Genomic DNA, 26,857 nt, shown 5'->3' on the forward strand with positions numbered 1-26,857 from the left:
CTCTCGTCCCTGGAACCAGCTGCCGGCTCCGGCCCCAAGCCAGGTACTGGAGAGAGGAGAACGAGGCCCAGCCAGCAAGTCCAGAGCAGTTTTAATGGGAGGGGAGGCTGTACAAAGGGCAGGGCCCACTGAAGAAGGGAAAGCAAGGCCATGCTGTCCCCAGACTCTGTAGGGGGCCTAGGCATGGATACCCTTCCTCCGCCTCTGGAAGGAGAGAGGGTGAGCCTCAGGGAGGAAGGAGGGAAAACCAGCTCAGCCCCAACTCCTGGCTTCTATCTGAGCCAGGCCCCAGGATGGAGGGGGATTGCTGGTGTCGGGTGGGGGTGGTCTCAGCAGAAAGCAGAAATGTCAGGCCTCCCCCGCCGCAAAAAAAAAAAAAAAGCATCAAAAGTCCAAGGGGCCCTGGCCCCTCCCACCCCAGCCCCCCGCCCCGTACGAAAAAGTGCAAAACATTATCACAAAATGGGGGTCTCAGAGGGGCCCCTAACCTAGGCTCCTGAGGCCCAGGCCCTAGCCCTGCCCTGCCCCGGACACCGCGTCCGGCGCGGTCGGGCCCTGGGCCGAGGGGCCCTGGCGGGTGGCCCGAGGCCGGCCCGGGCTCAGGCGGGGCTGTCATGCAGGTGCCCAGTGGGCGCTGACCCCCCACGCTCCTACCCCTAGCTCAGAGCTTCCACCGCCCACTGCTTGCCCCTGTGCGAGGCTCTGAGCCGGGACCCTGAGCCCTGGGCTGGCTGGAGGGGTTGGCCTGCGGGGAGGGACTGGAGTGAGCTGGGGGGAGGCCGTCCTCCGAGCTCCCGGCCTGGGCCAGTGCCGCCTCCACTGCATCCAGCTCTTCGCTGCCCGCCTTCAGCTTGACCCGAAGCAGCGCCGCGTATGTGCCATAGCGGGATTTCTGAGGTAGAGGGGCAGGCACGGTGAGCCTGCTCTCCGCCCTCTGCCCGTCTCACCCCCCACCTGCAGACAAAAGCTAGGAGACAGCAGGTTTCTGTCCACCTCTGGGGCCCCAGAGCCCCCACTGTGACATGATCCCCTGGTAAGCTGGTGACCCTCTGCAGGCACTCTTGCTGCGTAGTGTAACCGCTGATACTTCCTGAGCCTGGACTAGAGCTGGGCCTGAGCGCTTGGCAGACCCCATCTCACTTCATTACCCTAGTGAGTAGAGAATGGCATCCCCTGGCCCACAGAAAAGGAAACAGGCCTAGAGGGGTTAAGCAACCTGCCCCAGGTCACCCAGCTGGTCCCCCTGTCCTAGAGCCCGTGCCCTTAACCATTAGCCTGAGCTTGTATGTGGAACAGAGAGGTCCCACTGGTAGCCAAAGGAGCCACAGAGGCACCGGGGCAGGGAGGTTCACCTCAAACTCCAGGTAGGCCTCCTTCTGCCGCTGCTCCTCCGCCTCCTTGCCCCGGGCCTTCCTGCCCAGCTGCGCAGCCCGGTGCTCTCGTAGCTCACTTGCCATGGCCTTTAGCTTGGCCTCGTGGGTCCGCACCTGCTCCTCCTAGGGCCGGGGGAATGTAGTCAGGGTCCCTCTAGTACATATAATGCCTTTGTGTGTGTGTTTAAAAAAAGGTGCCCCATCCTTTGGATGAGCAAAGCACAGTTATCTAGGTTAACACCTAGGCAAGTGGAATGGAACTGGATTCCAGTCTTCACTCGCCCCCCCCCATGGCCAGTGTCCTGGGGTGACGGACATCTATGTAATTGCCTATGCCAGCCCTAAGTGCAATCGGCTGGGCCTGCCCCACTCCATCCCACTGGGGATGGGCGGATGGAGCTGGGGGTACCTGGGAGAGGCGGGTGGCAGCACTGGGCAGCAGAGGGCGGCTGAACTTCCTCTGGGAGCTGACAGCAGCTGGGAAGGGGGGTGCAGAGAACATGGCGGCCACCACATTGATGCGAGTGACCCAGGACTGCATCTGCTCCAGGCTCCTGCGGAGACAACATGGCCACTTAGGACCTGGGTCCAGGACTTGTGTCCCAGGATGCCTGTCCTGGCTCAGGGTGTGGCCTGGGAAGAAGTGAGGCAATCCGGGGACAAGGGAGGGGAGCAAGGTGGAAGTGGGACAGAGGGGTCCGGGATGGGCAGGAGGAGGGCACTCACGGGGCCTGAAAGAGGAAGACCCGCCAGTCTGCTGTGCGCAGGTAGAAGACGTGGGGCCTCTTGCTGTAGTCGCTGGCACGCGTGGCCAGTGCATGGTGGATGCTGATGGCATTCTTTAGCTCTGCCTCTGATAGGGCCTTCCCGGGCTGGTACTCCTCCTGCGGGGGTGCCCATCTTGTCCTGGCCATGGTCCCGCCCAGCCTTGCCCAGCCCACCCACACTCCCGAGCCAGCTCAGCCCCAACCCCTTGGGCTGGCCCCGCACCTTCTGTAGGTAGAGGATCATGCCCTTGAGGATCCCGTGGAAGCTCTTCCAGCCCCGCTTGCCCCGAGGTGCTGGGGGAAAGGAAAACAGGTCAGGGGGCCTGAGACAGGCCCCCTCCCCTCCATCCCCCAGACCCACCCCACCCAGCCACGTACTCTTCCTGCAGTCAGGGTCTGCGTGCACCTTTCGCACCAGGGCCCCATGCTTGTAGACTGCAGCCCCGGGCTCAGGAGTCAGGTCCAGGAAAGGGCTGGAGCCGCTGCCACTGCCCCCGCTGACCCTCTTGATGACCTTGGGGTTGGGGTCGGCCAACTCAGACAGAGAGCGTCTCAGCTCCTCCTCGTCTCTGCAGGTGTGATCACCTCAAAGGGGGCTGGCCTTGCAGCCACAACCCCCCCCTCAGTCCTAGCCTCTGCCCCCTCCCCAGGAAAGTGCCCCCTTGTCTGTGGAGGGAGTAGGGGAATGCCCCCCCTCACAGGCTGTGGCTACCCTCAACCCGAGGCTCCCTGTGTCTCCCACCACAGATCAGATCTCCCCACGGGTAGCTATGCCCCCCTGCTCAGCTGAGAATTCCTCTAAGTAGCATATCTTCTCACTTAGGTTAGAGCTCCCAGGGGCAGGGCCATGACTGTTCCTTCATCTCCATCCTTTTTGTTTCTACATATGCACACACACACCATCCCTCACCCCCTTCTTCACTAGGGCAGACACAGCTCTGACACAGTGGTCTCAACCACACCCAGCAGCATGCTTTGCTCAGTTTGTTGGCTAAATGTTGGCAGAAGTAGCTTCCTAGTGGTCACCTAGTATCTCTTGGTCAGCAGGCCTTGCTAGATAACATCTAAAGAATCGAGTTCTACCCTGTCACTCTGCTGATGAAAAACCTGCAGTAGCTCCCTATTGCCTCCCACAAAGAGCCCATGCTCCAACCCCGCCAACGCTGCCTGTTCCTCCTAACACTCTCCAGCCAGCCAGGCCTGCCTCCTCTTGGTCTCCCCACCCCACGGCCCACACTCATTTCAGCCACCACATATTTGCCTCCCAAATGTCAACTTCCCTCTCCCCAAATGCTTCCCCTCCTTCAAGGTTTGCCCGAAGCCCCAGTCTGAACCCCAGTCCTGAGCTCTGCCTCCTCCAAGGCCATCTCTCCTGCAGACTGGGAGCTCCCATGACTGGCCTCTCTGCAGACAGCAGCAAGTATAAGTGATCTACTGGCTTCCTATATGAGGCTCTCCCCCTCAGACTGGGGGCCCTGAGGCTAAATCTGGACCTCTTCCCTTAGTCTGGACTCCTCTAAGACTTACTCTGAGTTTCTTTCCACTGAGGCTGCCAAGAGTAGACAGTGTGGTCCCCTGTTCTAGGACACTCTGCATTCTCTAGGACCCGAGAGGGGGCTCTATCTACCTCTAGAGACTTCTGCTTTCCCATTTGGCTTGCCAAGGGACCTTCCCTTTTTGTTTCAGCACTCCTCCCAGGCCCGCTAACAGTGGCCACCCACCCCAACCTAGCTTGTCATAACAACCCAGCTGAAGAAAAGACACAGATCCCCAAGTCCAGGCGGCCATCTCCAAACAAGGCAGTGAGGCTGCCTCAGTGCCTGTCATGGCCTCACCCGCCTGCCCTACCCCACACCCAGCCTGGACTTCCAGAGCCTGCTTCAGCACTCCTCTCCGGGCAGCCCCTTCCCCACCCCAAGCTCCCTCACCACACAGCCCCAGGACTCACATGGCCCACTGCAGCTTTTCATTCTTGATGGAGCTGTACAAGGCCTGGGAAGGGAGGAACAAATCAGGCAGGTATGGGTCACTCATGGGGAAGGTAAACCATGTATCCCAATGCCAGAGCTCAGGGCCCACCCTCCTAAGTCAGGGTAGGAGACAACAGGGACCAGGGTGTGATGACCAAGAACAGAGGCTCTGAAAACAGAGTATTAGGACACAATACTATGTCACTTTCGATGCAGGACTCTGGGCAAGTATCCATGGGGGAGAACAAACGTAGTAACAGGTGTGTAACGTAGAGCAGGCAGTTGGCACAGGGCACCCAGGCACACGGCTGACGCACAGTAAATGGCAGCTGCTGTTATGATCTTTGCTGTTGCTACTGTGAGGGGTCATCCCGCCCAGATCCTGGGTGGGAGAAGCACAGTGCTGGAAGGAATAGGCAAGCGCATCCCAAGAAACGCTCCTTCCCCCAGTCATATGCCTTGGCCCATTTCCATAGGATAAACCCACACAGAACATATGGGGAAACTGAGGCCCAACAACAGGGATTCACCCCATCACTTCCCTCTCTAGCTATCAGAGAATACATTCTCACGGCTCCTCAACCCCAGCGCAAGCTGAGCACTTCCTCCAGCCCAGACAGCCCCAGCAAGTCTAATGCCAGGGTGAGTAAGCCTTCCCCATCACACCCTTCTTGTTACTGGGGACCGAACACTAAAAGGCAGAAGTTACAGCTTCCAAACCCTGCACACCCCAAGCTCCCTGTCAACTCTGAACCAGTCACTTCTCCTCTGTACAGCTGTTATGGGGGCACTGTGGGGGTCTTGTGGTGGTAGGGTAGAGAATGGGCTCCAGGAGTTACAGAGGGGACCCCTCTTCTTGGGAGTGGCCTGCAGCATGGGTCCACTGCAGCACCTCCCACTGTGGGGGCGACTCCACCAGCCTGTCTGTGAGTGGGTGTGTCTCCAGCATGTGCGTGTTGGGCTAAGCGTGTGGCGTGTGATGCTGCCTGCGTGATCTGGGTGCAGTAGTGACGTCGGTGCCTTCCCTGTGATGGGATACAGCCCCCCACCCCACCAACAACATACCATAGTCACTGGCTCTCTCACTGCCCACTGTCACACTCAGCCACAAGGCTAGCCCAGCAGCCCACCTGTGCACCTCCTGTTCAGGGTGGGTACATCCCACAGCCTCCACCCCCTACACAGAACAACCCAGCTTTATGCACACCCCCAGCCCAAGCCTGACCGAGCCCCGACACTAAACCTCCACTCTCCATCTCTGGGCCAGGAGGTTGAAGTGGCCACGCAGGTCCGACCTGTCTACAGTCCTCCAGTTTACTCCCGGCCCCTGAGAGGACCCCCTTTCGCCCACAACCACGACTTCCTTCCAAAGTCCTAAATCCTGTTGGTGAGCTCCACGTCATGCTCCCAGCCAGAAGACCCAAAGACCCTTTGGTTTGAGATGCCCACCTTAATCCGCCCGTCTCTGCCCTTCCCCCTCCAGTCCATGCCCACTCCTGGCTACCCATGGGCTCTGTCCCCACTGGGCTCGGCCCCCCTCAGTCCGCCCCACGCCACCTCGGCTCGAGCCCCCTTCGGAGCCTCCCTCACACCGCCCCCTCAGCCACGCCGCCCTCCAACAACACCATCGGCAGCCCCCCCACCAGCCTGGCGTGGGCCGCGGCCCCAACGCCCTCACCGCCTTCTTCTTCTTGCGGCTCTGCAGGCGGCTGACCACCAGGTCGGTGTAGAGCACGGGCTTGAGACTGCGCGAGCGCTGCGGCCAGCCGTAGCACAGGGTCTCCGCGCCGCGGTGGGTGCGCCCGTAGCGCACGGAGCACAGCGAGCGCGAGCGCAGCCGCCCAGCGCTGCTGTGGATGCTGTTGACGCCGATCATGCTGGCCCGGCCGGCGCGCCGCGGCCCCCGGCCATGCCCCCGCCCGCCCTCGGCCCGGACGGCCCGCGGACGGCTTCCCCGACAGCCGGCGCGAGCGGCCCGGCCCGGCCCGAGCCCGGCCCGGCTCCCACCGACGCACGGAGCGCACGGCGGCGGCGGCGCTGTGGGCTCTGCGGCTCGGCGCGAGCGGGAGGGGGCCGCCGACGGGGAGGGAGGGCGAGGGTTGGGGGCGGGGACGGCGCAAAATGGAGGCGTCCGACCGCGCAGGGGCCCGGGCGCGCCGCCGCCATGGGGGCGGGGACTCAGGGGCCCGCCGGGGCCGGTGACGGGAGGTGCGCGGCGCCGCGGGCGGTGGCCAGGGCGCCGGGAGACCCCGCGCGCCGCCGGGCCTGCGTCTACGAAGGTGGGCTGACCCTGTAAAGGGTCTGCAGCTGCCTCCGGGCTCGTCAGGGTAGGGGCACCAGGGGCGGAGGAGGTCGGAACGCGTTCCGTGGGCCCCTTCTCCCCGCCCCGAACCAGGACAGGCCACGCAGGAGGGGCGGTGCGGAATGGAGGCAGCCATGGAATTGAAGCCGTCTCAACCAACTCGCCCTAGCAAAAACAGCTCAAACGCCCGAGGCTACACCCCAACTCACGTACACACACTCCAGTTTACAGACATACACTCCAAGTAGCCAAATCATCAATCCACACTCACCCCCAATTCACAGACACTGCAAATTCAGATGCACACATCAGAATTTAGTCTTTAACTCCTACAACTCCTGCTCATGCGAGGACCTGGGTGGCTCAGTCCGTTAAGCCGCTGCCTTTGGCTTCGGTCGTGATCTCAGGACGTGGGGACTGACCCCCAAAACTCCACCCACATTAAGGCTCCCTGCTCAGCGGGGAGCCTGCTTCTCCCTGCGCCCATGTCTGCTGCCCCTGCTTGTGCTTGCTGTCCCCTGCCCTTGTCAAATAAGTAAAATCTTTAAAAAACAAACGAAACAATCCCTGCTCACGGATTCATGTCATAAATCAGAGAGCCAATCTGTAGATATACAACCTAATATACAGAAACATCCAACGTACAGCCCCACACAGACACACTCTAAATCGTAGGCCGTTAAAGCACATACCCAAAGCCAAACCGCCTGATTTGCCAACTCCCTAAAGCATATATATATATATATATATATATATGCAAGCCAAGCATATACCCCAACTCTTCTGATACTCCAAACTCACAATGAATGCCCCCCACTTGGATACATTCCCAAATTCAGAAGCCCAGCACACCCCAAGCTCACAGACAGACCCAAGGACACTCCTGCGCAGTCACATGTATGTGATGGCCCAGAGACCCATTTGCCAACCCTTGAGGTTTTAAATGAGTCCAGGCCTCCCTTCATGAAACCAATGGAGCAGGGAAAAGATTGAACTGAACATGCAGGGCCGGCCAGGACACCTCTCCTCCTCCCATGCATACCAGTCCCTGTGGGCTAAATCCCTCAAGGGCTGGCATGTAGGCGCAGGGGCTGGCAACGAGTGAATCAGAAAAGAAGTGTTTAGTCCCAGCTTGAATATAATTGGCTCTGAGACCTTGGAAAAGTCTTTGTCAACCTCTTGAGCCCTCTATTTCCAGCTCCCTCCAGCACAGCAGCACCTGCCCGGCCTTTGTGGCCATATATCCTGGGGTAAGGGGTGGAGGGGGAGGTGGCAAACAGTGAACCTGTGTGTCCCCATCCCCATGCTGAGACCCCTCCCATGCTCAGTGAACCCTGGAGGAGGGGAACCTAAGGAAAATGCAAGGTCCCAGGCCGCCTTATCACGGGTTTTCAAGAGCTTTCTTCCCGCCCCCCCCACGCCCCCCTCCCGCGCTGCGAACGGCCAAGACTGCACGCAAGCGCTCATGTTCCGGGGGAGCCTGCCGTGTTGGGGTTGGGGGAGGGGGCAGTCCCCAAGCTGAGTCACGAGAAAGCCCAGGCTTCAGCAGCAGGAGCTGGGGGCGGGCAAGCCCCTAACCTCATCAACCTCCACGCTGACAGGTCCCCATCCCTCCCTCCAGCAACCTCTACTCCATCCCATCCCCCTTTGTGTCTCCTCCACCCCGACCCCTCCCCCCACCTTGAGCAGCTCCCTGGGGAAGTCTCCGCCTTCATTGAGGCCCTCCAGGTTTCCGATGAAGTCTCCGCAGGTCATGCGCTTCCCAATGTTCTAAGTGAGGGCATAGAGGCCTGTGAGGGGGACCATGGGCCCCAGACCTTGAAGTCTCTGGACGCGGTCTGTTTTCTGGGTTCCCTTCCACTAGACCCCCACTCACATGGCCGTGGAGATCGGTGTTGAGTAGCATGAGGGCGCAGGTCAGCGTGTGCGCACCGTCTAGGGGAGAGTCGACATTTAGCCTCAGCCACTTCCCACGGATCCTTCCCACAGCTATCTTCCCCAGCCTTCCACTTTATCTCCTGCCCTCTTTGGCCCATAATCACACTTTTGTAAACCCTGAACCCCACAGTGAACCCCACCTCCTCCTGCCAAAGCCCTTTCTTCTCCAGCAGATTCCCGAAAAGGGACCTTCTCCCCAGCACCCCCATGCCTCTGGGAGTGTGCAGGGCGCACAAGCCAGTGGGACCCCTTTGCGTTTTGCGGCCCCGTGCCGCCAAATCACATTGTATGTGGACAGTTCCACGTTCATGAAGCCACGTCACCACTGCACACACGCATGCTCACATGCCTGCAAGCTTGTGCAGGCATTCACTCCAACATACACACGCTCACGCTCCCACACACACACACTGTGCCCATCTGCCTTGGTGACCCTCTGGGAGAGCCCTGCCCTCTGCCTTCCTCACCCTCTGAGGACAGGGCTCCGGGATTGCACTGGAAGTATCTCTGGGAGAAGTGGGCCAGCACGCGCTCCCGTTCTTGGGTCTCACCCATTAATGCCAGCTCCTTCAGAAACACCCTGGGGAGGGGGGAAGAGGGAGCATGTCACCCCTACCCAAGGTCCCCTAATCAGGCAGCCCCATCTTTTGGCCATGCCCAGCCAGCCTGGGAAGTATGACATCAGGGCATCTTGGAAGAGAGGCCCAGGGGCACAGAGGAGGTACAATGGAGGCCCTGCACACCAGGCCTGGAGAGTGGGGGGCTGCCCTCAAAAGGCTTAACACCCACCTGAGAGCTTGGTCCAGACTCATGCCCGTGAAGACAAAGAACTTGAGGTACTCGCCAGCCACAAGTTTGCTGAAGTCATTGCTGTGGGCAGGGCAGACAGACAGGTGGAGTCTCAAGGGAAAGGGTCAAGGGGCCAAGTGGGGTTACCTACAGACTTGGGGCCATTAGATAGAAAGGATGAGGAGGTGCTGCCCACAAGATGCATTCCCCCCTGCCCCATGCTCACTCCCAACCAGTGACTTTACTTCTTGCCCAGGTGCCGGGCCACGTCGGCCTTCCTGAAGCCGTCTAGTCGGTACAGCCTCTTAGCTAGGCGCTGTGCGGCCTCCAGGTCTGCTTTTTGCCCATTGGACAAGGTGTCTGTGCTTCCCAGGGCCAGCCGCTCCGTGCTGTCCAGCTCTGAGTCCGAGTCAGACACCAGCTGGCTCAGTGGTGGCTCACTGCCGGGGTAGAACACCAGCTCAGAGGTGGGGCAGTCCCTCTGGGGCCATTCAGATCCTTTCTCTGCCTCCAAACCCGGAAGGCAGAGAGGGACAGTTGGAGACATGGGGAAGGCAGTTTTCTCTCCTCCAGAGGACACTGTACAGGTTCCCTCTATCAGCTGATTCCATCTTTACCATCTCTCTGTAGAAGTCCTACATCAAATTTAACTCCTATTCATCCTTCTGCTGTGGGAATTTTGTCTGCTTCTCCTAATTTCCCTGTGGAGTTTGCTGTTAGGCACAGATTTCCCATCTCCACTTTGGCCCTCCTGAGAACATAGTCCTCTATCTCTGAGGATATGGTCAAAGGTGGGATACAGACAGGAACAGTGGAGAGTCAAACAAGGATTTGAGGGCAGCAAGGACACCTTCCCACTCCTACGTCTTTCTTCTGCCCTCTCAAAAGGCAGAGGAGCTTCCTCCTTGGTTCTTCTCTTCTACCCACAAAGAGGCTCTGGTGTAGAGGGGAATGGGGGTCAACGTGCACCCCATTCATCCCGTCTCCTCCTCCCCTTCCCTTCCCGCCATCCCAGCTGCTCTACTAGCAAAGCCACCTGTCACCCCAGAGACAGAGGCCGGAAACTCCTGGTTGCTAGGCAACCCTGTCTCCCTGGCCACCCCCTCCTGTTGCCATGGCTTCCGTGGCTGAGAGGGTAGCTGGCAGAGGGAGAGCAGAAAGGTTAGACTTGTGAAAGGACTTCCTGGAGAAGGGTGAGAGGCTCCTTCCTGGAGAGGGGAAGCGATAGGGGAGGGAGGCAATGGGACAGGCTGGTGGCTGCATCTTTGTGAGAAGCCTCCAGGCTGGGTGGGGTAAGGTCACAAGAATTTCAAGCATGTTAGGCTCCATCAGGGGAAGGAAGGGCCTTCCTAGAAAGAAAGGTGTTCTCTGGGGACTCTTCAATTCTGAATCATGGTTTTTCAAGTCACTGTATCTGAGACCAAGGGAGCCCCTCCCTTGGAAGTAGTCCTTCAAATAGAAAAACAGCTGTCTGCATCCCCTTGCTACTCTATCAGGGGTCAAGAACCTAAACTACATCTTTGCACTCTCAGGCTCTTTCCCTTGGAGCAGCTCAGCTCTGATGAACCAAAGGAATCACTCACCTGCCCAGGGGTGCTGCCCCCATCCCAAAGCTGTCCTCTGAGCGGCAGGGACTAGCAGGCTCCCTCCCTGGGGCCTGCTTGGCTCCAGCCTCTGCCTCCTCTTCCTCCCCTCTCTGTGTCCAAGGCCCATCAGCGGCGGAGCTGGTACCAGAATCTGGCTCAAGAGGTGCAAGTGGGGCGGGAGCAGGTGGGTCAGGCCGGGGGGCAGGGGGCTGGGGAGGCAGCTCAAAGGTGAAGAAGGGGCTCTGGGTTGGGCCGGGTGAGGCCAGGGCCTCCAGTGAGGCAAGGCTGGTGTAGGAGGTGCCCTTGGCTCGGTGTGACTCCAAGATGGCTTCAAACACGCAACTGAAAGAGTCAGGCCCATCAGCCGAGGGGCTGGTCCCGGGTAGAAAGGGCACAGGCGACTTGAGAGGCCCAGGATGAGGCATCCGGGTGCCTGGCCTGCAGGGGCAGGGAGAGTCTCTGATCAGCGGCCAAAAGGACAGCTCTTTGGTGGCATTCATTGAATTCTCATACGGCTCTGTGAAGGGGATTATCACCTCCTTTTCACAGGCCCCCAGCCCTCTAAAAAAGCCACCTGGGTAGGGAATCCCCACTAGTTCACCAAGCTACTTAGTGCCCCGGGGGCACCCTAGCCTTACCTGTCCCCAGCACCCAATCCCTTCTCTTCCTCCCTGCTAATCTCCCTTTCTCCTCCTTCTCCCTGATCCTCTCCCCTCCTGCCATCCCATTTCTATTTCTGGCAACATCTTAGGAGAAGAAGACAAGGCTCCAAGCTGCAGTGGGGTGTGAGACAGAGAGGAAAGCCCCCACACTCCCCACTCTCCTGCCAGGATCTAGGTTCCGTATTGATGTTCCCACGCCCCCAGGCTTGATTCTGGCCCCTGACCTCTTACTCTACCTCTTGTTCTTCCTCCTCTGTCCTGGCTGCTCCCTACCCTATGGGCTCTTGCTGACACACACCCACCCGCTACATCCCCAGCATTCTGGCAGGCCTAGGGCCTCCGTTGAGAATCTCCTGCTACTAGCTTGGCCCTGACCCTCCCAGGCCCACCCTTATCTCCATTCCAGTTCCTCTGATCCCAGCTCTGCCCCTGGCCCAGCTTTGAGGAGCAAGCCATGTCCCTTTCCCACTCCCGCACTCACCGGGCCCCCTCCGAGGCCTCAAACACCTCGTCGTCCACTTCCTCTTCCCCACCTGCCTCATCCTCGTCGTCCTCATTTCCACTGCCCAGGCTGGGACAAGGGCCAAGGCATGGACTGGGACGTGGGGCAGGTGGGCGGGCAGTGCTGTGCGGGCCCTCGGAGCTAGGCTGACTCTCGATGGCCGAGTCAGCCTCCTCCCGCTCAGCCAGCACCTCATCGATGTCCGTCTCGCGGTAGCACCTCAGGGGCACCGTGTCCAGGTCCGTCTCGGAGTACTTGGCTGCTCGCCCCACAGCCACCCCAGAGCCCTGCCCGGAGCCCACCCCAAGTGGAGATGGGGGGGCCTGCTCTGGGGGCTTAGCACCTGCAGTATGCATAGGCATCCTGGTCAAGAGGGTATCCTGGTCAGCTCCCTGTCTAGATTCTGGTCTAGGAAGGAGCTCTTTCTCACTGCCTCATATTGGCAGGAAGTTCTTTCACTACCTAGCCACCATTCTTCCTGCTACAAACTCAGCTGTTCCTGGTGTCAATGAAGCTCATTTCAAATCAAGTTCTTGTCAAGTAACTTTGAGAGGCCTGAGGGAGAGCAGCTTCTTTCCTACTTCATGGAATGACCCTTGATATCCTGCCATCCCTTCTCTCCACAATCTAGCTTCCTCGAGGGGCCCAACCCAGCCAGGATCCCCAGACCCTCCCTCATAACACAGATGGAAAGTTGGAGGCCTGGAGAGGCATTAGACAACTCCTGAGCCCAGGAAAGGACTGGGGGGAGGTTTAAAGGAAGCCTCCCCACCACGCCTCTGCTGCTGTGGAGAGGGCCCTGCCTGGTTCCCCTGGTCTTATCCAGGATCTTACCTGAGCCTGGGGGGTCCAGGGAGCCATAGAAGAATTCCCATTTGGCTCGAGCAATTTTCTGGGCATGAGAGGAGACTTCCCGGGGGGAGGACCAGGTGTCTCCCTAAGCCAAGGAGGAAGAGATAGACACGACCACCCGATAAAGCCACATGACCAAGACACAAGAACATAGGACAGAAACACAGAAAGAAAAACACACAGGGACACATAAAGAGATGCCAAGGCACAGGGACAAACATGGAGGGCAAGAAAGAGACTGATTTAGGACAGATGGAAGAATTCAGAGTGAACAGCTGATGGGCTCCCAAACTGCCAAGGGGCCAAGCCTTCCTTGCCCCTTTGCTGAGTCCCTGGGGCTCCAGGGAGTCCAAAGGAGGTCACATACCTGGTTCCGGAGTCCAGTGTCAGCAGGTCCTAGGAATAGCTTGGCCAGGTGCTCAGAGGGTCCCCCCAGCCCATTGGGGAGAGAGGAGTAAAGGCCATCTGTCCCAACCTGAAGTTGAGCTGGTGGCCCATGGATAAGGCCCTGGCTGCCCGGCAGAGCTGAGCCTCCTCCAGCAGGAAGTGGGTCTGATGTGGAGGCCTCTAGCCGCAACTTCCGGTTGGAGCCAGGCCCAAGGGCTGGGGTGGGCCTGGGAGGAGAAACCCCACCCAGGTCCCAGCTCCGACTCAAGCCTCCAGGAGCCGGTAGCCCATTTAGTGGCCTCACACTGGCCTTCTCCACAAAGCGGAATATGACCACAGAGCTCCGCGCCCCGGGTGGGGGCTGCCCAGTGGGTGAAGAGGGTGCCCAGGGTGAGGGAGCAACACGGGGGGAGGGAGGGCCACGCAGGGGTGTACAGGGTGCTGTCACACGTCCCAGTTCCCGGCCCCGGGGACCTGGACCTGCCACCCGCCGTAGCAGGGAGCCCGTGCTGCCATACATGCTGGCTGGGGGGCTTTGTGGCACTGGGCCTTCGGGGAGCCAGCGGCGTGGGCATCGTGGTGGGGAGATGGCACAGTCGCCCTCCGAGCAGAAGCGCATGGCACCCTGGGCCATGCTGGGGCCGGGGGTCAGGCTGGGGGGGCAGGGATGGCGAGGCCAGGCGGGGAGTGAGGGGGCAGCATGCTCTTCGGACAGGCCTGCAAGAGAGGAAGGGGGAGCAGGGGTGAGCTGCAAGGAAGGTGGATGGGCAGGAGAGCAGAGACAGGGAGGGGAAAGCAGGATGGGCCATCTGAGAGCCAGGGGCCTAGCCCGTCCTGGGAATATGGTATTATTGATCCCACCCCTAGAAGTGATCAGGCCTCCTACTTGGGGTACTTCCATGGAGGCCTGAGGAAAAAAGAATTGTATCCCCAATAGGCCCCTGACTCCTTTCCTTCTGTCTGAGGGCCCTGAGCATCACCCTGGGAGGAGAAAGGAAGCTATTTCAGAAGTTGAGTGAGCTTGGAGTCCCTGTGGCATGTTGGAGCTACTTCTGGTAGAAGAGGGGGAAGGCTGGTACCCCACCCTCTGGAGGAGGAGTGTCAGCCAGTCATAACCATCTTACAGCCTTGGGTCCTCACAGTCTCTCTTAAGCAGCCCCTCACTGAGAGAGAACTCAGGCCTCTTAGAAGGAAAGCCAGGAAGATGGGGGGGGGGTGTTATATAGGGACTATGAGGGGCTGAGAGGAATACGGTGAAGGGAAGAACTAAGGCCCCTACTCCTAATACTGAATGGGAAAGGGACATTCTTGTTCTTCATACAAGTACACACACACACACACACACACAAACACGGACAAATAATGTCAGTATACACTTAAACATATTCATATTCATAGGCAATACCTCCTGCACACACAGACCCAGACACACACACATACACACCCAAAGACACACCCTCATACACTCACAGTCATAACAAATATGCATGTAATGGAAAGGCACATGCTTATTTTACACACACACACAGTCATTAAACAAGAACACACAAAGAGACACCCAAATATACACACAGGGCCTCATTCTCCAAAGCACACAGACACAGGTGCATCAGACACTGAGACCTACTAGTCACAATCACACACAAATACAGATGCACCCTCACACGCATACTTAAGCAAGAACACACACCCTCTTCCCCAACCCCCACCAGTCACCGGTTTCTGGGTGGGAAGGCTGCGCCAGACCCTGTCCCTCCTTCCCTCTTAAGGGAATGACAGATCTTGTCCAGCCCTTAAAGGGGTAAAGGGGCCTCTGATGGCAATTCAGGGTAGGGGCAGAGGTCAGGAGCAGCAACCCTGTCAGGCAGGTTTCTGAAGCTCAGTGTGGGCCCAGGGCATCCCAGTGCAGCTCCGACTGGAGCTGCCTCAGTACTCACCGCTGCTCGCCGGGAGCTGGGGCCGAGGAGAGGCGGGGAAGAGGCTGGGCCCAGCTCAGCTGTGAAGGCAGCACGGCTCCCGCTTGCTCCCGTTGCTCCAGGCCCGCCTGCCTCTCAGTCCCTCCCCCTCCCCCCTACGCGCAGCTCAGGCAGAGCTAATCCCCCCACCCACCCCCCGCCCTTTCCCGGGGCCCTGAGCCCCGGAGGCAGGCCCCCCTTCTCGACGCTAGGTCCCCGCTGGGCTCTCCCGCCAACCTGAGACCCGCCCCTGACGAGGGGGAGGATGTATGGAACCCCCAGTTCTGTTCCCAAGACCCTCACGTGCCCCACCCCAATCGTGTCTTGGTCCCTTTCCTCCACCGCCCCCTGAGCCACACGCCAGACCCAGCTGCACTCGCGTGTCCCGCTCCAGACCCCACGCGTGTCCCTAGGAGGTTGCCACATGACCTGTTACATGCCACACGCGCTCCCGCCCCCACGAGCACGCGGCCGCGCCAAGCACACCAGTATGGGTGTAGACCGGACCCGCCCCCTAAATCCAGGAGACCGTCAACTTAAGGAAGAGAGATCTAGGAAACACTGCCTCAAGCCCTAAGAGGTTTTGCGTTTCGGACCCAGGAGACCCAACCTTGACCACTCGCCCAGGATGCAGCAGGAGGGATGTTAGTCAGACTTTAGAAAGAACTTCCTTGCTGCCTGAGTTAGGTGTCCTGCCTATCTGAGGGTAAAAGGTTAGACGGGATGATGCTGGGAGTGGAGGAAGTGGGGAGCAGGCAACCCTTGTGCCCTTGGCCAAGGTAGAAGGGGGCCCAGCTATTTTAGGAAAGCACTGCCAGAGTTACTATGGCAACTGCTCTCCTTGGGAACGCCAGGGCATGCAGGTGGTGACCTCGGAAGGAAGAAGGGGTCTGTTCTGGCAGTCAAGGGGCGCGAGGACGTGCGCGACGGGGGCGCGCGGGGCTCACCGCGGGGAGGGGCTGCGCGGGCTCCGCGTGGTGCTGAAGGGGACAGCGCCAGATTTGTCGCACTGCGCAGGCGCAGAGGCGCGAACAAAGCAGGGAGGAGGAGGAGGCGCGCGTCCCGAGGTGGTGCGCGCCTACAAGGCTCAACCTAAGCGGAGGTCGGTCCTCCCATCTACCCCTCCCTAAGCAGACTAAGGAAAAGGAAGCAAGTCCCTCACCCAAGTTAACCCTCTTTGGTCCTTCCCCGCTGCTGGCTTTTCCCTTCTTGCTGCATTGGGGGGTGGGAGAGGGTTGAAGGGATTCTGGGAAAACTAGGACGCCTGAATTCTCCATCGCGACTTGCATGACCCTGGACAAGGCGCGTCCCCTCCAGGACCTCGGTTCCATCTTTAAAATGGAGTAACAGCACAGAGCTGCTCACCTTGCAGAAGTGCCCGAAGCCCTGATGAAATAATGGATGGGAAGCAGTTTTCGTTATGCAGAGGGAGATGAAGCGGCTGCACGAAGGGAGAGCGCAGCCCTGCTAGGAGGGAGCTCTCGGCGACAGCAGTAGCCCTCAGCGTCCTTCACACCCTCCCCACCAATGGATGATGGGGAAAGCACTGCTCCTGCTCCGGGGCTTCCCCAGAGGGGACCCTGGAACCAGGAACTGCGGAGGCGATGAGACGGCGGACCAAAGTCTGAGCCTAAAGTTCTGGGACATCACTGCCCCAGGGCGGGTCGAGCCCCAAACCCCACCACTAAATCTCCAGGTCAACCGAGAAGGGGTACTCCTGGTGGGCTGAGCTGAGCACTCATTCTTCTCAGGACTCTAGACCTCCTGGGGAAAAGATAGGGACCCAGCTGGAGAGATAATCCTTCTTAGCGCCCCCTATATCTCTCCCCTAGAGGTGCAAATCCATTCCAAATCGTGCGGGAGTGGAAGGGGCTGGACAGCTCTGTACTACATAACTAACCAGGAATGAGAGGTTTGGGCAAGCTTGCTTGATGAAGGAAGAAAAAAATCTACCTTCGCCCGTTCGATTCATTCAACAATTACCGGGCACCAACTATGTGCCAGACGGTAAAAGCCTGGATAGTTTCTCCCCATTTTTCAAAGTCGCTAAACACGACCAGAGGGCAAAGAGTAGGCCCAGAACCTTGGAGTCTTGGCTCCGCCCCTTCTGCGTTTGGCTTTGCCTGCTCCTCCCATCACCACTTCACTCAGAGGCGGCCACTGGCCCAAGACGAAAAAAGACCCAGTCTCTGCTGCACCATCGCATTCTCCAGCTTCAGTTCTCAAGCCCTGTAGCCGCGAAGGCGAGGTCTGATGTAACACCTCCGGTCTGTTTCGCCCTCAGTTTCGAGATCCATCCGGAACGCTTTTAGATAGGATCCTCAGTGAGATCGCACTCGATTGAATCGGTCTGCCTCTACAACCCAAGGAGGCGGGTTCGCCGAGGCCGCTCCAAGGCCAAAGCGAGAAGACCTTACTGCGCACGCGCAATAGGCAGCCGATGGAGCCACCGATGGAGCCGTCCGGAGGGGAGCAAGAGCCCGGAGCCGTCAGGTACCGAGCACCGGAGGGGCCGGGAAAGGGAAGAAGGACCTGAGGGAGAGGAGCTCAACTGGGCCGGGTCTGGGGGCCGCTCTTAGGAGCCGGGGCGCAGAAGCATAACGGAGGCGGACTCGCTGGTGACTGCGGCCCGGGGACGCCACCGCCAACGCCCCTTTACCCGCAGGCTCCTGGACCTGCCTTGGGAAGACGTGCTGCTCCCACACGTCCTGAGCCGGGTGCCGCTACGCCAGCTGCTCCGGTTGCAGCGCGTCAGCCGAGCCTTCCGGGCGCTAGTGCAGCTGCACCTGGCGGGGCTGCGCCGCTTCGACGCGGCTCAGGTGAGAGCAGGAGGCCAAAAACCCGCCCCGTCTGGGTACCGCCCCCGCCCCCGCCCCGCCTCCAGCCCAGCCCCCCAGCCTGTCTGTCTACCCTTGCGGACCCTCCCGGTCCTCCAAGAGTGCCCGGGAAGCGATCCACGCCGCGGGAAGTACTCCCAAAGGGCGAGGGCCGGGTGTCAACTCAGAAGGCGCTTGGGGTCTCTCCTGGGAGGGCAGGTGGCAAACCCCGAGGGCGGGTTGCTGACGGGAAAGAACTCTTCAGGGGCGGAGAAGCAGCGTCCGTCCCGCCCCCGGGACCCGCTGAGAGTCGAGGTGCCTCCCTGCCCGCAGGTGGGTCCGCAGATTCCGCGGGCCGCCTTGGCCTGGCTGCTGCGGGACGCTGAGGGGCTGCAGGAGCTGGCGCTGGCGCCGTGTCACGAATGGCTGTCGGACGAGGATCTGGTGCCTGTGCTGACGCGGAATCCGCAGCTGCGGAGCGTGGCGCTGGCCGGCTGCGGGCAACTGAGCCGCCGCGCGCTGGGGGCGCTGGCGGAGGGCTGCCCCCGCCTGCAGCGCCTTTCGCTCGCGCACTGTGACTGGGTAGATGGCCTGGCGCTGCGCGGCCTCGCCGACCGCTGTCCGGCCCTTGAGGAGCTGGACCTCACCGCCTGCCGTCAGCTCAAGGATGAGGCCATCGTATACCTGGCGCAGAGGCGCGGCGCGGGCCTCCGCAGCCTCTCGCTGGCAGTCAACGCCAATGTGGGGGACGCCGCGGTCCAGGAGTTGGCCCGGAACTGCCCGGAACTCGAGCACCTCGACCTAACCGGCTGCCTCCGCGTCGGAAGCGACGGCGTCAGGTGCCTGGGCATGGGATCGGTGGGTTGGGAAGAGGACAGTCACTCACTTAGCCTCGGGTTAGGGGCGGGCTGTAGCTGTCGCAAGGCAGAGCTGTGGTGCTATTTTTCTGCTACCACGGCACCCCCATTCAGACCAGGAAAGGCTTCTAGGATTGCCTAGACCATAGAGCCCACAGTTGAGAAAAAACCAAAAAACATTTTTGAACCAGTATTTTACACGTTGGCAGATTGCACATAGTCAGGTTTCTGGCTTTTTCAACTAGGGGGGGAAATCTTGAAATCCTGGGCGGAGCCAAGGAGCAGTTTCCCCCTTTAAGAGACAGGAGAAAGTCTCGGGTTCCCTGGAGACCTTGAATGTATGACCCCACCCAGACTCCCCTCCCTCGTTTATGGAGGGGGAAGAGTATGCTCTGAGTTTGAGGGAGACAGGGGCTTTGCTGGCTCCCCCACCGTGGGCGCAGCGGCTTCTGGTCCCCAGCCTCACCCGGCTCCTTCCCCAGGACGCTGGCCGAGTACTGCCCCGCGCTGCGCTCGCTGCGGGTGCGGCACTGCCACCATGTGGCCGAGCCCAGCCTGAGCCGCTTGCGGAAGCGCGGCGTGGACATCGACGTGGAGCCGCCGCTGCATCAGGCGCTGGTGCTGCTGCAGGACATGGCAGGCTTTGCACCCTTTGTCAACCTGCAGGTCTGACCTGTCTGCCGACGGGGCACAGCTGGACTGTGTGGCGGGGCCTGACTATGAACTGTAGGGAAACTGGACTGTGGGGGCCTCTGGTTAGAGGCAGATGCCCTGCCCCACTCTGGAGCTTCAAATAAAGAGATTTTTACCCCCACTTGCCTGCCGCTGCTGCCCTGTTAGAGATAAGGGATATGAAGTTGGGAGAGAGGTCAGACAGACACAGTACCCCATCACCCCAATGCTGAACAGAAATGACCAGAATGCACTCACACTTCCTGGGGCCACCTTTACTGTGCCCTTGGGCAGCTCCAAGAGGAGGTCAACAGTGTGGGGCAATGAAGTAGAGAGCAGGGTGGAGAAGGGGGACAGGAGTTAGGGCGGGCCCTGTGGGAGAGTGTAGGGCTCCTGCATCCCTCTGGGATCTGAGCCTAGAAGGCTCTGGCAGAGTCTGGCAAATGCCTCAGTGGAAGCGGTACTTTCTGGCAGGTTTGAGGTTGATGTATGTGGCCTTCATCTCCTCGGCCTCAGGGTTCCGCACGTCTTTGAATCGCTCCCCCTTGGTACTTACTACCTGGTTGTCAATGTAGCGGATCAGCTTCTTGGGGGCCTGTCAGGCAACTGGACGGTGAGGAGCAGAAGCCAGGAGATGGTCCCCCCCCACTCCACACCTCTAGCAGCCATAGCCCTCTCACCTCCCTGGGAGCCATGGGCCGGTGAATCTTCTGATCCTCTGCGCTATCCACCATCATGTACCTGCCAAAAACTGGCTGGCTGAAGCTCCTGCCACCCCAGAAAGACCTTCTAAGGGTCTAGCCCAGCCCAGCCCAGACTCACTTCTGCAGGATGAAGGACTTCAGTTCATCCTTTTGGGGGCCTCTGAGGCGCCTGGGCAGGTCCTGCAGAGAAGAGAAGCCCAGTCTAAAGCCTAGGGCACCAGCAGAAGCAGACAGGGATAGGCTAGGGGCAGGGGCTTAACAATACGGCACCGTGGGGCTGAGGCTATTTGGGTGGAGGGAGATGTCTAGCAGAGGATACCTGGTTGGGGCCGTCCCAGGCTGGAGGCCCCTCCTCCTTCCCCTCTACAAGCATCTGCACAGCTTCTTCCAAGTCTCCCCGAGCTTTGGCCAGCACCCACTGGGCCTGCTCCACTGAACAGGTAGGGAACACCTCCAGGAGGACATCCACCCCTGGCAGCAGCTCCTCCTCAGCACCAGCTGCCTGTGGGCAGAGATGTTGACAAGAAGCAGTACTTCCTTCTTTCCTGGCCCCTAATTCTCTCCCAGTACCCTCCTCTACCAGTACCTCATCCTGGGTGTCTCCAGAAGCTGTAGGAGAAGCCCTAGTCTCTTCTTTGAGCTTTTCAGGCCGCTGCAGGGGCTCTGGGGAGACAGGCATCTGACCTTGGACCTCAGAGCTCTGTGGTTGCAGGTTCTCTTAAGGAAGCAGAGAGAGCATCAGGTTTGTCAGGATTTGGGGGGATGGGGGTTATGAGTCATCCCAGGCCCCAAACTCACCTTTGTTCCTGGCGCCACTTAACTGCCCTGAGAGCTTCTGCATCATGTCCCCTACTGTCCCCCTGAAAAAACAAGGAGGGTGGTAAGAGGACGACTCTGCCCACCCTCCACCGTCTGCCGGCCCTCCACCCCCTCTTTGCCCCAGCCAGATCCCACCTTGGAATGTGAGCAAAGCCAGGCACATAGGCCTCCATCATCTCAGTGAAGGCCTCCATATCGAAGTTCTCCTCTGATGGCCCTGAGGGGCCCAGATCCTCCAGGACCCCAAGCACATAGGAGAAGATGACTTCATCCAAGCCGCTGCAGGAAGGGGACAGGACAAGCCCTGAGTAGGACACTGGGTACTTCCAGCAACACCCCCTCCCCCTCAGCCTGAGACTCGAGCCCTTGACTTCACTGTCTCCATGAACCAGACTTCAAGCCTTGAAGCCAGAAAGTATCCCACCCTCCCACAGAGCTTCGATTTCCCATCTGTCCAGCAAGGTGACAGGGACAGGTTAAGATTAAGGCCATACCAGCAGATCATAATCAGCCCTCCCCCACCTCTGCATTAGAGCAGAGGGCTTCCCACCCCAGTCTTTCCATGGGCCAGGGCCCAGAGTCCTGCCCAGCAGCTCCAACCCTGACCCTGGCATGATCCTTCTAGGAGAGCTGCTGCTACCTGAGGTCAGCCTCTGGGAGGTGCGTCTGGACAAAGGCAAGGAGGGCTGCACTGACAATCCTCTCCAGCTCCATGCTCTCTCCTCTTCTGCAGGGACAGAAGATGTAGGTTTGTCAGGCCCTCTTCTGCCTGCCCCTACCCAGTAGGCCCAGGCGCGGCCAGCCCCTCCCTCCTGCCCGGCTGTGGAAACCATTTGTTGATGCTGTCCACAGCTTCCAGCTCTGCAGCCCTCCCCTGCTCCGTCAAGCAGAGCTGCAGCCCCCTCCCTGCCCGTCCCTCCACCTCCTTCGCCCCTGTCTCAGGGGGAGGCCTCCACAGTGGTTTCCCTCGCCCTTCCCCTGGCCTCTCCCCATCTCTCTACCCCACTCCCCAGCAGTAGGCCAGACCCTGTGGCAAGAAGCCAAGGTCTTGGGGTCACATGCCTCTTAGCTGAGGAATCCCATCATAGAGAGGGCCACTTGGCCCTCAAGTCCAACCACAAGGGGCCCATTGTCTAGCCCCCCCAAGTAGCAGGCCTCAGGACCAAGCACAGCCTTCCCCCAGCTAGAATGGGCCACCCACCCACTGCACAAAGGGGCTTTTCTGGCTCTGGGGCTCTGATGGAAGGGGAAGTCTTTCAGAAATTCTCTTTTCCTGCCCAATCCAGCAACTTGGGGCTATCTACACAGGACTTTCCATCCTCCATTCCAAAGCCTATGGAGCCCTCCAAGATCTGGCCTTTGCCCGGCTTTCCAACCTCATCACTCACTCCACTCCTGCCTCACCAGCCTCCTTGCTGGTCCTCAAACTTCCCCAGCTTCTTCCTTCCTATCTCCCCCATATATCTACATGGTTCATCCCCTCATCTCCTCTGGAGCTCTGCTAAAATGTTGCCTTCTGAGAGAGACCTTCCCTGACTAACCTACCAAAAATAGGGAGTATTCCTGCTACTCCCTAGTCCCTTACCTTGCTTCATTTCCTATACAGCATCTATTACAGTTTAATTTATCTTATGTTTATTTGCCTATTGTCTGACCTCCCTCATAGACTGTAAGCTTCAAGGTGCAGGGGTCTTTGTCTTATTCACTGGTGTAACCCTAGCACTTAGACAACTGCTTGTACTTAGTAAATGTTCAATAAATACTCATTGACTTATTTCATTCCCATCTACATGCTTTTGACTCCCAACAGTCCATATGTGGGAGTCGGGAAAACATGGCTCCACAGGCCCAAATGTCAGCTCGTCTTCCCACTCAGAAGACTCCAGAAGTATCTCAGATTACACCTACCCCACACTCACAATATTTCATGATTGGTATAACACCCCCCCTCCCATTTCACTGGCTGACCCTACCATTTACTCACTCAGCTGCCAAACCTGAGACTTGGTAATTACCCTTGATTTCACCCTCTCTCAGCCCGATCTGCTGCACTCAGCCAATCCAATCATGTTGATTCCATTTCCTTATTAGTCTCCTTTCTAGCCACTCTCCCCAGCTCATCTGGCTTCTGCTCCAACATCTCTACCAGAATTGCTCAGTCCAAGGTCATGAGTTACTTTTTCAGGTTTTGGTCTAATTAGGTTGAACCATTTAAGCTTGCCAATACTGCCTGTTTTGGATCTATAGGAAGGAAGGTGAGAGTGAGAGAAAGAAGGAAAAGAAAAGGCTATTTTTTCTGGATGCACCTGATATTTGCCCTTTCAAGCAACATCGATGTCGGTTTCTGACACATCACACTCTCCTTCTCCAGCCACTCCTTCCCAGGCTCCTTTCTCTGTTCCCCTCACTTCTGCTAGCAGCAAAGCTCAGGCTCACAGCTGCTCCTCTTCCCTCCTTGCTCTGCACCTCCCCCCAAGACCTTGTCTGGTCCCACATCTTTATGAACCAACTCTATATCACCAATCCCCAAATGCCAGTCCTCGAGCCCAGTCCCTTCCACGTAGCTACACATTTGCACGCCTCCCTCTCGGACACCTCCACGTGGGTGACTTAACATGTAAATGCACGTTCACGTACCCAGCTGCTCTTGCCACAAGTCTGGGAATTATCCTGACACCATCTTACCCACATCCAGTCACCAAGCACTGACCATCATCTCTCACACCTCTCAACACATGTGCTTCTCTCCATCTCTCCTCCCATTCCATCCACCTCTTGCCTTCACTGCCAGAGCCTCCCAACCCCTCCTCCTACCACTGTATTGTCCCCAAAATCTATTCTTTACAAAGATCACAGTTGCGTAACCTGTACAAAAATCCTATTTTTCCTGCTACAAATCTAGCAGTGAAGTCCCCCTTCCCTTCTGATTAGCCCAGATTCTTTTGGTGGCCGTTAGTTGAGGGCCTTACCCCTGCCTACATCTCTCCAGCCTCCCCATGTGCCACACCCTCCCTGGTTCACTCCCCTCCACCCTGGCTTTCTTCCAGTTTGCCAACCTTCAAGCTTTTTCATGCCAAGATGCTTTGCACAAACTGTTTCCTCTGCTTGGACAGCTTTCCACCTCCACCCCTTCACTTGTCTAACACCTTCTCACCTGTCGGGTCTCAGTTTACAATCTTCTTCCTCAAAGGATGCTGCCCCTGACCCCTGAGAACTGCTTCGGTCCCCTCTGTCTTACACCCTCATTGCAGACTGCACTTTCCCATATTTCACAGTACCTTCCGCAGCTATAAATAAAAATAATTATTTGGGGAATGTTTAAGGTTTCTTCCAATTGTCTCATGAGGGCAGGGACAATACTCCTGGCTTATTCATGAGTGTACACTAGGTATCCTATGGAGTGGGACGCTCAAGCTCCCTGCTTTACAAATGAAGGAACTGAAGCTCAGTGAGTTTAATGATTTGCCCAACTCACTTGGCTGAACTGTGGTAAAGATTTAAATCTAGATCACCTCGCTCGTATATATTCCAGGCGATGGGGGCAATCTCAAGACTTCCAAGAGGGGTGAGACAGAACTACGATCTATGCTCACAGTTACCCGGTCCCCTGAGTGGTAACACAGTGTTTCTGTGACAGCATGGGAGTCACTTTGGACAGCAAGACTGAGAAGCTCTCGCCTACTAGGGGGAAATGCCTGCCTCTTGCTCCAGACTCTAGCATGGGCCCTGGACAGGAGAACAGCTCACACCACACATGCCAGATACCATTATGCAGTTCCCCCCAAAGGTCAGCCGCCTAAGAGACCCACTACACCCACCCTGGATTACATCAAATCCTGGCTGCTGTCAGTTGCCTGGCAACCTCTGCTGGGACCGAGGGCTGCAGTGAGAAAGTCTAGTTTCTAGGAAAGAAGTGCTCAGAGATGTGTCTGATGCCCCTGGGTTTCTAATCAAGGTCTGAGGGCCAGGAGGTTGTTACTGGGAAACTCCTCACTATGCCCCCAAAGAATGTCTTCCTTCCTTTGGCTTTTGCTCTAGCTTGTCTTCTAAAGCAACACACTCTCTTCTGTTCTGGGGCTGACCAAACTTTACCCAGCCTTTAAAGCTTGCCACTTCTTTCTTTCACCCTTCTCCATCCTTCAAGCCTTCCTCAGCATTGCTTTCCTGCCCACAGGCCGCTTCTAATATTTCTCCTCCACAGTCCCTGAGCTAGGGAAGCTGTAGCCTAAGCAGCCAGCCTTCTGCAGGGTAAGAACATGAATTTCATGACAATTTTCAAATTCTGGATGTAGTCCACAAAATTCCATTACTTCCTTGGGGCTCCAAATCAGGGCTCCCTCGTTGGTAGTGTCCATGAAATGTGATTGTCATCCTGTCATAAGTTCTGTTTAAATACCTCTGATGATGGTAATAATAATTCTATGCACTTTACATGTATTAACTTACCTAATCCTCACAATAACTCTAAAATATAGCAAGTAATATTATTATACTATTCCATTTTGCCCAAAAGGAAATGGAGACGCTGAGAGGTTAAGTAACTTGTCCAAGATCACACAGTTATTGGCACATTTACATCCAAGCAGTCTGGCTCCAGAACCCTGTTAACCACTATGCTACACTACCTCATAAATTAATTGATGTTCTGATCCTCCTGTCCTGCCTGGTTGGCCCTCCTCCCTACCTCAGAATCTTTGCTTACACGGGTCTCCCCACTCAGAACGTCTTTTCCTCTGCCTCTTATTCTGCAGGACTCACTTTCTCCCCACAGTGAGCCCTGAGTGCCCCATCCTCACTGCTCCCAGATGGCCTGAGAGCGTACCCAGAACCAGGCACAAGCTTGGACTCTACAGATGCTCAATACAGATTCCCCAGGACAAATTTAAGTGAGACTGGGGGAAGGCGTATCACGCTGTTCCCTTGGGGTGGGGAGGTGCTTAAGGCGGAGAGAAAGCAGAAGGCCATGTGGGAGGAGTCCTGGGAAGCAGTGTGGGCACTCTGAGGGTCTAGCACGGGTCTTCACTGGTTTCTCAGCCCCTATGAACCCCAGCTCCTGGGGCCCTAGTCCCATAATGCAGGTTCCAGAGGACATCGTTGTCCCCTGACCCCCAAGTAAAGTCTTAGAGGCGCCAAGGACACTGAGGGTTATAAGGGATTCCGGCACCCAAAGTCAGACCGGGGCACGAACGGGGATAGTGGGGTGCACAGGAAGTGGGACCGCGATGATGGTCCACCCCTGAAGCAGGAGCACCCTAAACAAGCTAGCGGAATACCCATAGGGTCTGGAATAGTGGGCCCGAGGGCACCGGGATGCGGTTGCAGCCCTGGGGACACAAGACTAGGGAGGCCTGAGTAAGCTGGGATGTGCCTTGATACAGGCCACGGCGAGAATCAGAGATGGGGGGCCGATGGGCCCCAGAGAGTACCGTGGGGGAACACACAGGACGGGTACCCTGGGTCAGCGTTCTCCGCGACTCTCCTAGCCCTGGGCCGGGGGCCGGAGGGGAAATCACCTGCTCCGTCGGGCGCCGCCGGCGACTTGTCCCGCGCGGTGCAGCTCTCATCCCCCAGCCCCACCAACGAGATCAAAGGCGAGGCCCAGAGCGGTTCCTTTTCAGAAGCGCCGCGGTAGCCATTTTTGAGAAGGGCATTGCCCACAACCGGGCGGGGCTTCTGCTCCCAAGCTCGTTTGTCTCAGGGTTTTGGACAGGCTCCCGCGGCGGCCATTTTTGTTGCGGGTTGGGAGGAATTAGGCGTGGAGGTCGCGCCAGTGGGTGGAGTATTATTAACTGCTGACTGCCTCCCCGCCTAGTTTCTTGTCAGCTGGGAAACACCGAGAACCGTTCGACCCCACCCAGGGTCTTCCCGTCTGCCTTCCTTGCCCCAAAATCTCCCCCTTCAAATCC

The 26,857-nt window shown here is 58.1% G+C and overlaps 3 protein-coding genes across 9 annotated transcripts; 1 reads left to right on the forward strand and 2 right to left on the reverse strand.

Annotated features, from left to right (window-relative positions):
• Positions 1-74: 74 nt before the first annotated feature.
• PSD (pleckstrin and Sec7 domain containing) lies at positions 75-16,582 on the reverse strand. Of its 7 annotated transcripts, none has more exons than XM_082722454.1 (18): positions 16,449-16,499; positions 15,066-15,124; positions 13,109-13,845; positions 12,724-12,826; positions 11,869-12,232; positions 10,723-11,163; positions 9,385-9,579; positions 9,140-9,220; positions 8,818-8,930; positions 8,289-8,347; positions 8,093-8,182; positions 4,089-4,132; positions 2,519-2,709; positions 2,364-2,434; positions 2,100-2,257; positions 1,783-1,927; positions 1,353-1,496; positions 75-892 (listed from the first exon to the last, which is right to left on the reverse strand). In XM_082722454.1, exons 3-18 carry the CDS (start codon positions 13,760-13,762, stop codon positions 662-664), a joined length of 3,084 nt encoding a protein of 1,027 aa, XP_082578580.1. In that variant the 5' UTR covers positions 13,763-13,845; positions 15,066-15,124; positions 16,449-16,499; the 3' UTR covers positions 75-661. The 7 variants fall into 7 exon arrangements, 6 of the variants coding, with proteins under 6 accessions (XP_082578580.1, XP_082578582.1, XP_082578581.1 ...); XM_082722456.1 differs by lacking the exon at positions 16,449-16,499 and adding an exon at positions 16,031-16,049; XM_082722455.1 differs by lacking the exon at positions 16,449-16,499 and adding an exon at positions 15,694-16,002.
• Positions 16,583-17,447: 865 nt separating this feature from the next.
• FBXL15 (F-box and leucine rich repeat protein 15) lies at positions 17,448-19,570 on the forward strand. Its single transcript, XM_082722511.1, has 4 exons — positions 17,448-17,576; positions 17,749-17,902; positions 18,233-18,738; positions 19,239-19,570. Exons 1-4 carry the CDS (start codon positions 17,524-17,526, stop codon positions 19,426-19,428), a joined length of 903 nt encoding a protein of 300 aa, XP_082578637.1. The 5' UTR covers positions 17,448-17,523; the 3' UTR covers positions 19,429-19,570.
• A 118-nt stretch (positions 19,571-19,688) lies between these two features.
• CUEDC2 (CUE domain containing 2) lies at positions 19,689-21,677 on the reverse strand. The gene is made up of 8 exons (XM_082722512.1): positions 21,592-21,677; positions 21,087-21,230; positions 20,931-20,992; positions 20,719-20,849; positions 20,452-20,634; positions 20,251-20,312; positions 20,109-20,169; positions 19,689-20,023 (listed from the first exon to the last, which is right to left on the reverse strand). The coding sequence occupies exons 1-8, from the start codon at positions 21,663-21,665 to the stop codon at positions 19,877-19,879; spliced, it is 864 nt and encodes a 287-aa protein (XP_082578638.1). The 5' UTR covers positions 21,666-21,677; the 3' UTR covers positions 19,689-19,876.
• Between the last annotated feature and the right edge of the window lie 5,180 nt (positions 21,678-26,857).

The sequence above is a fragment of the Mustela nivalis genome (genome assembly GCF_964662115.1).
Source record: "Mustela nivalis genome assembly, chromosome: 2".
NCBI classification, from domain to species: Eukaryota; Metazoa; Chordata; class Mammalia; order Carnivora; family Mustelidae; genus Mustela; species Mustela nivalis.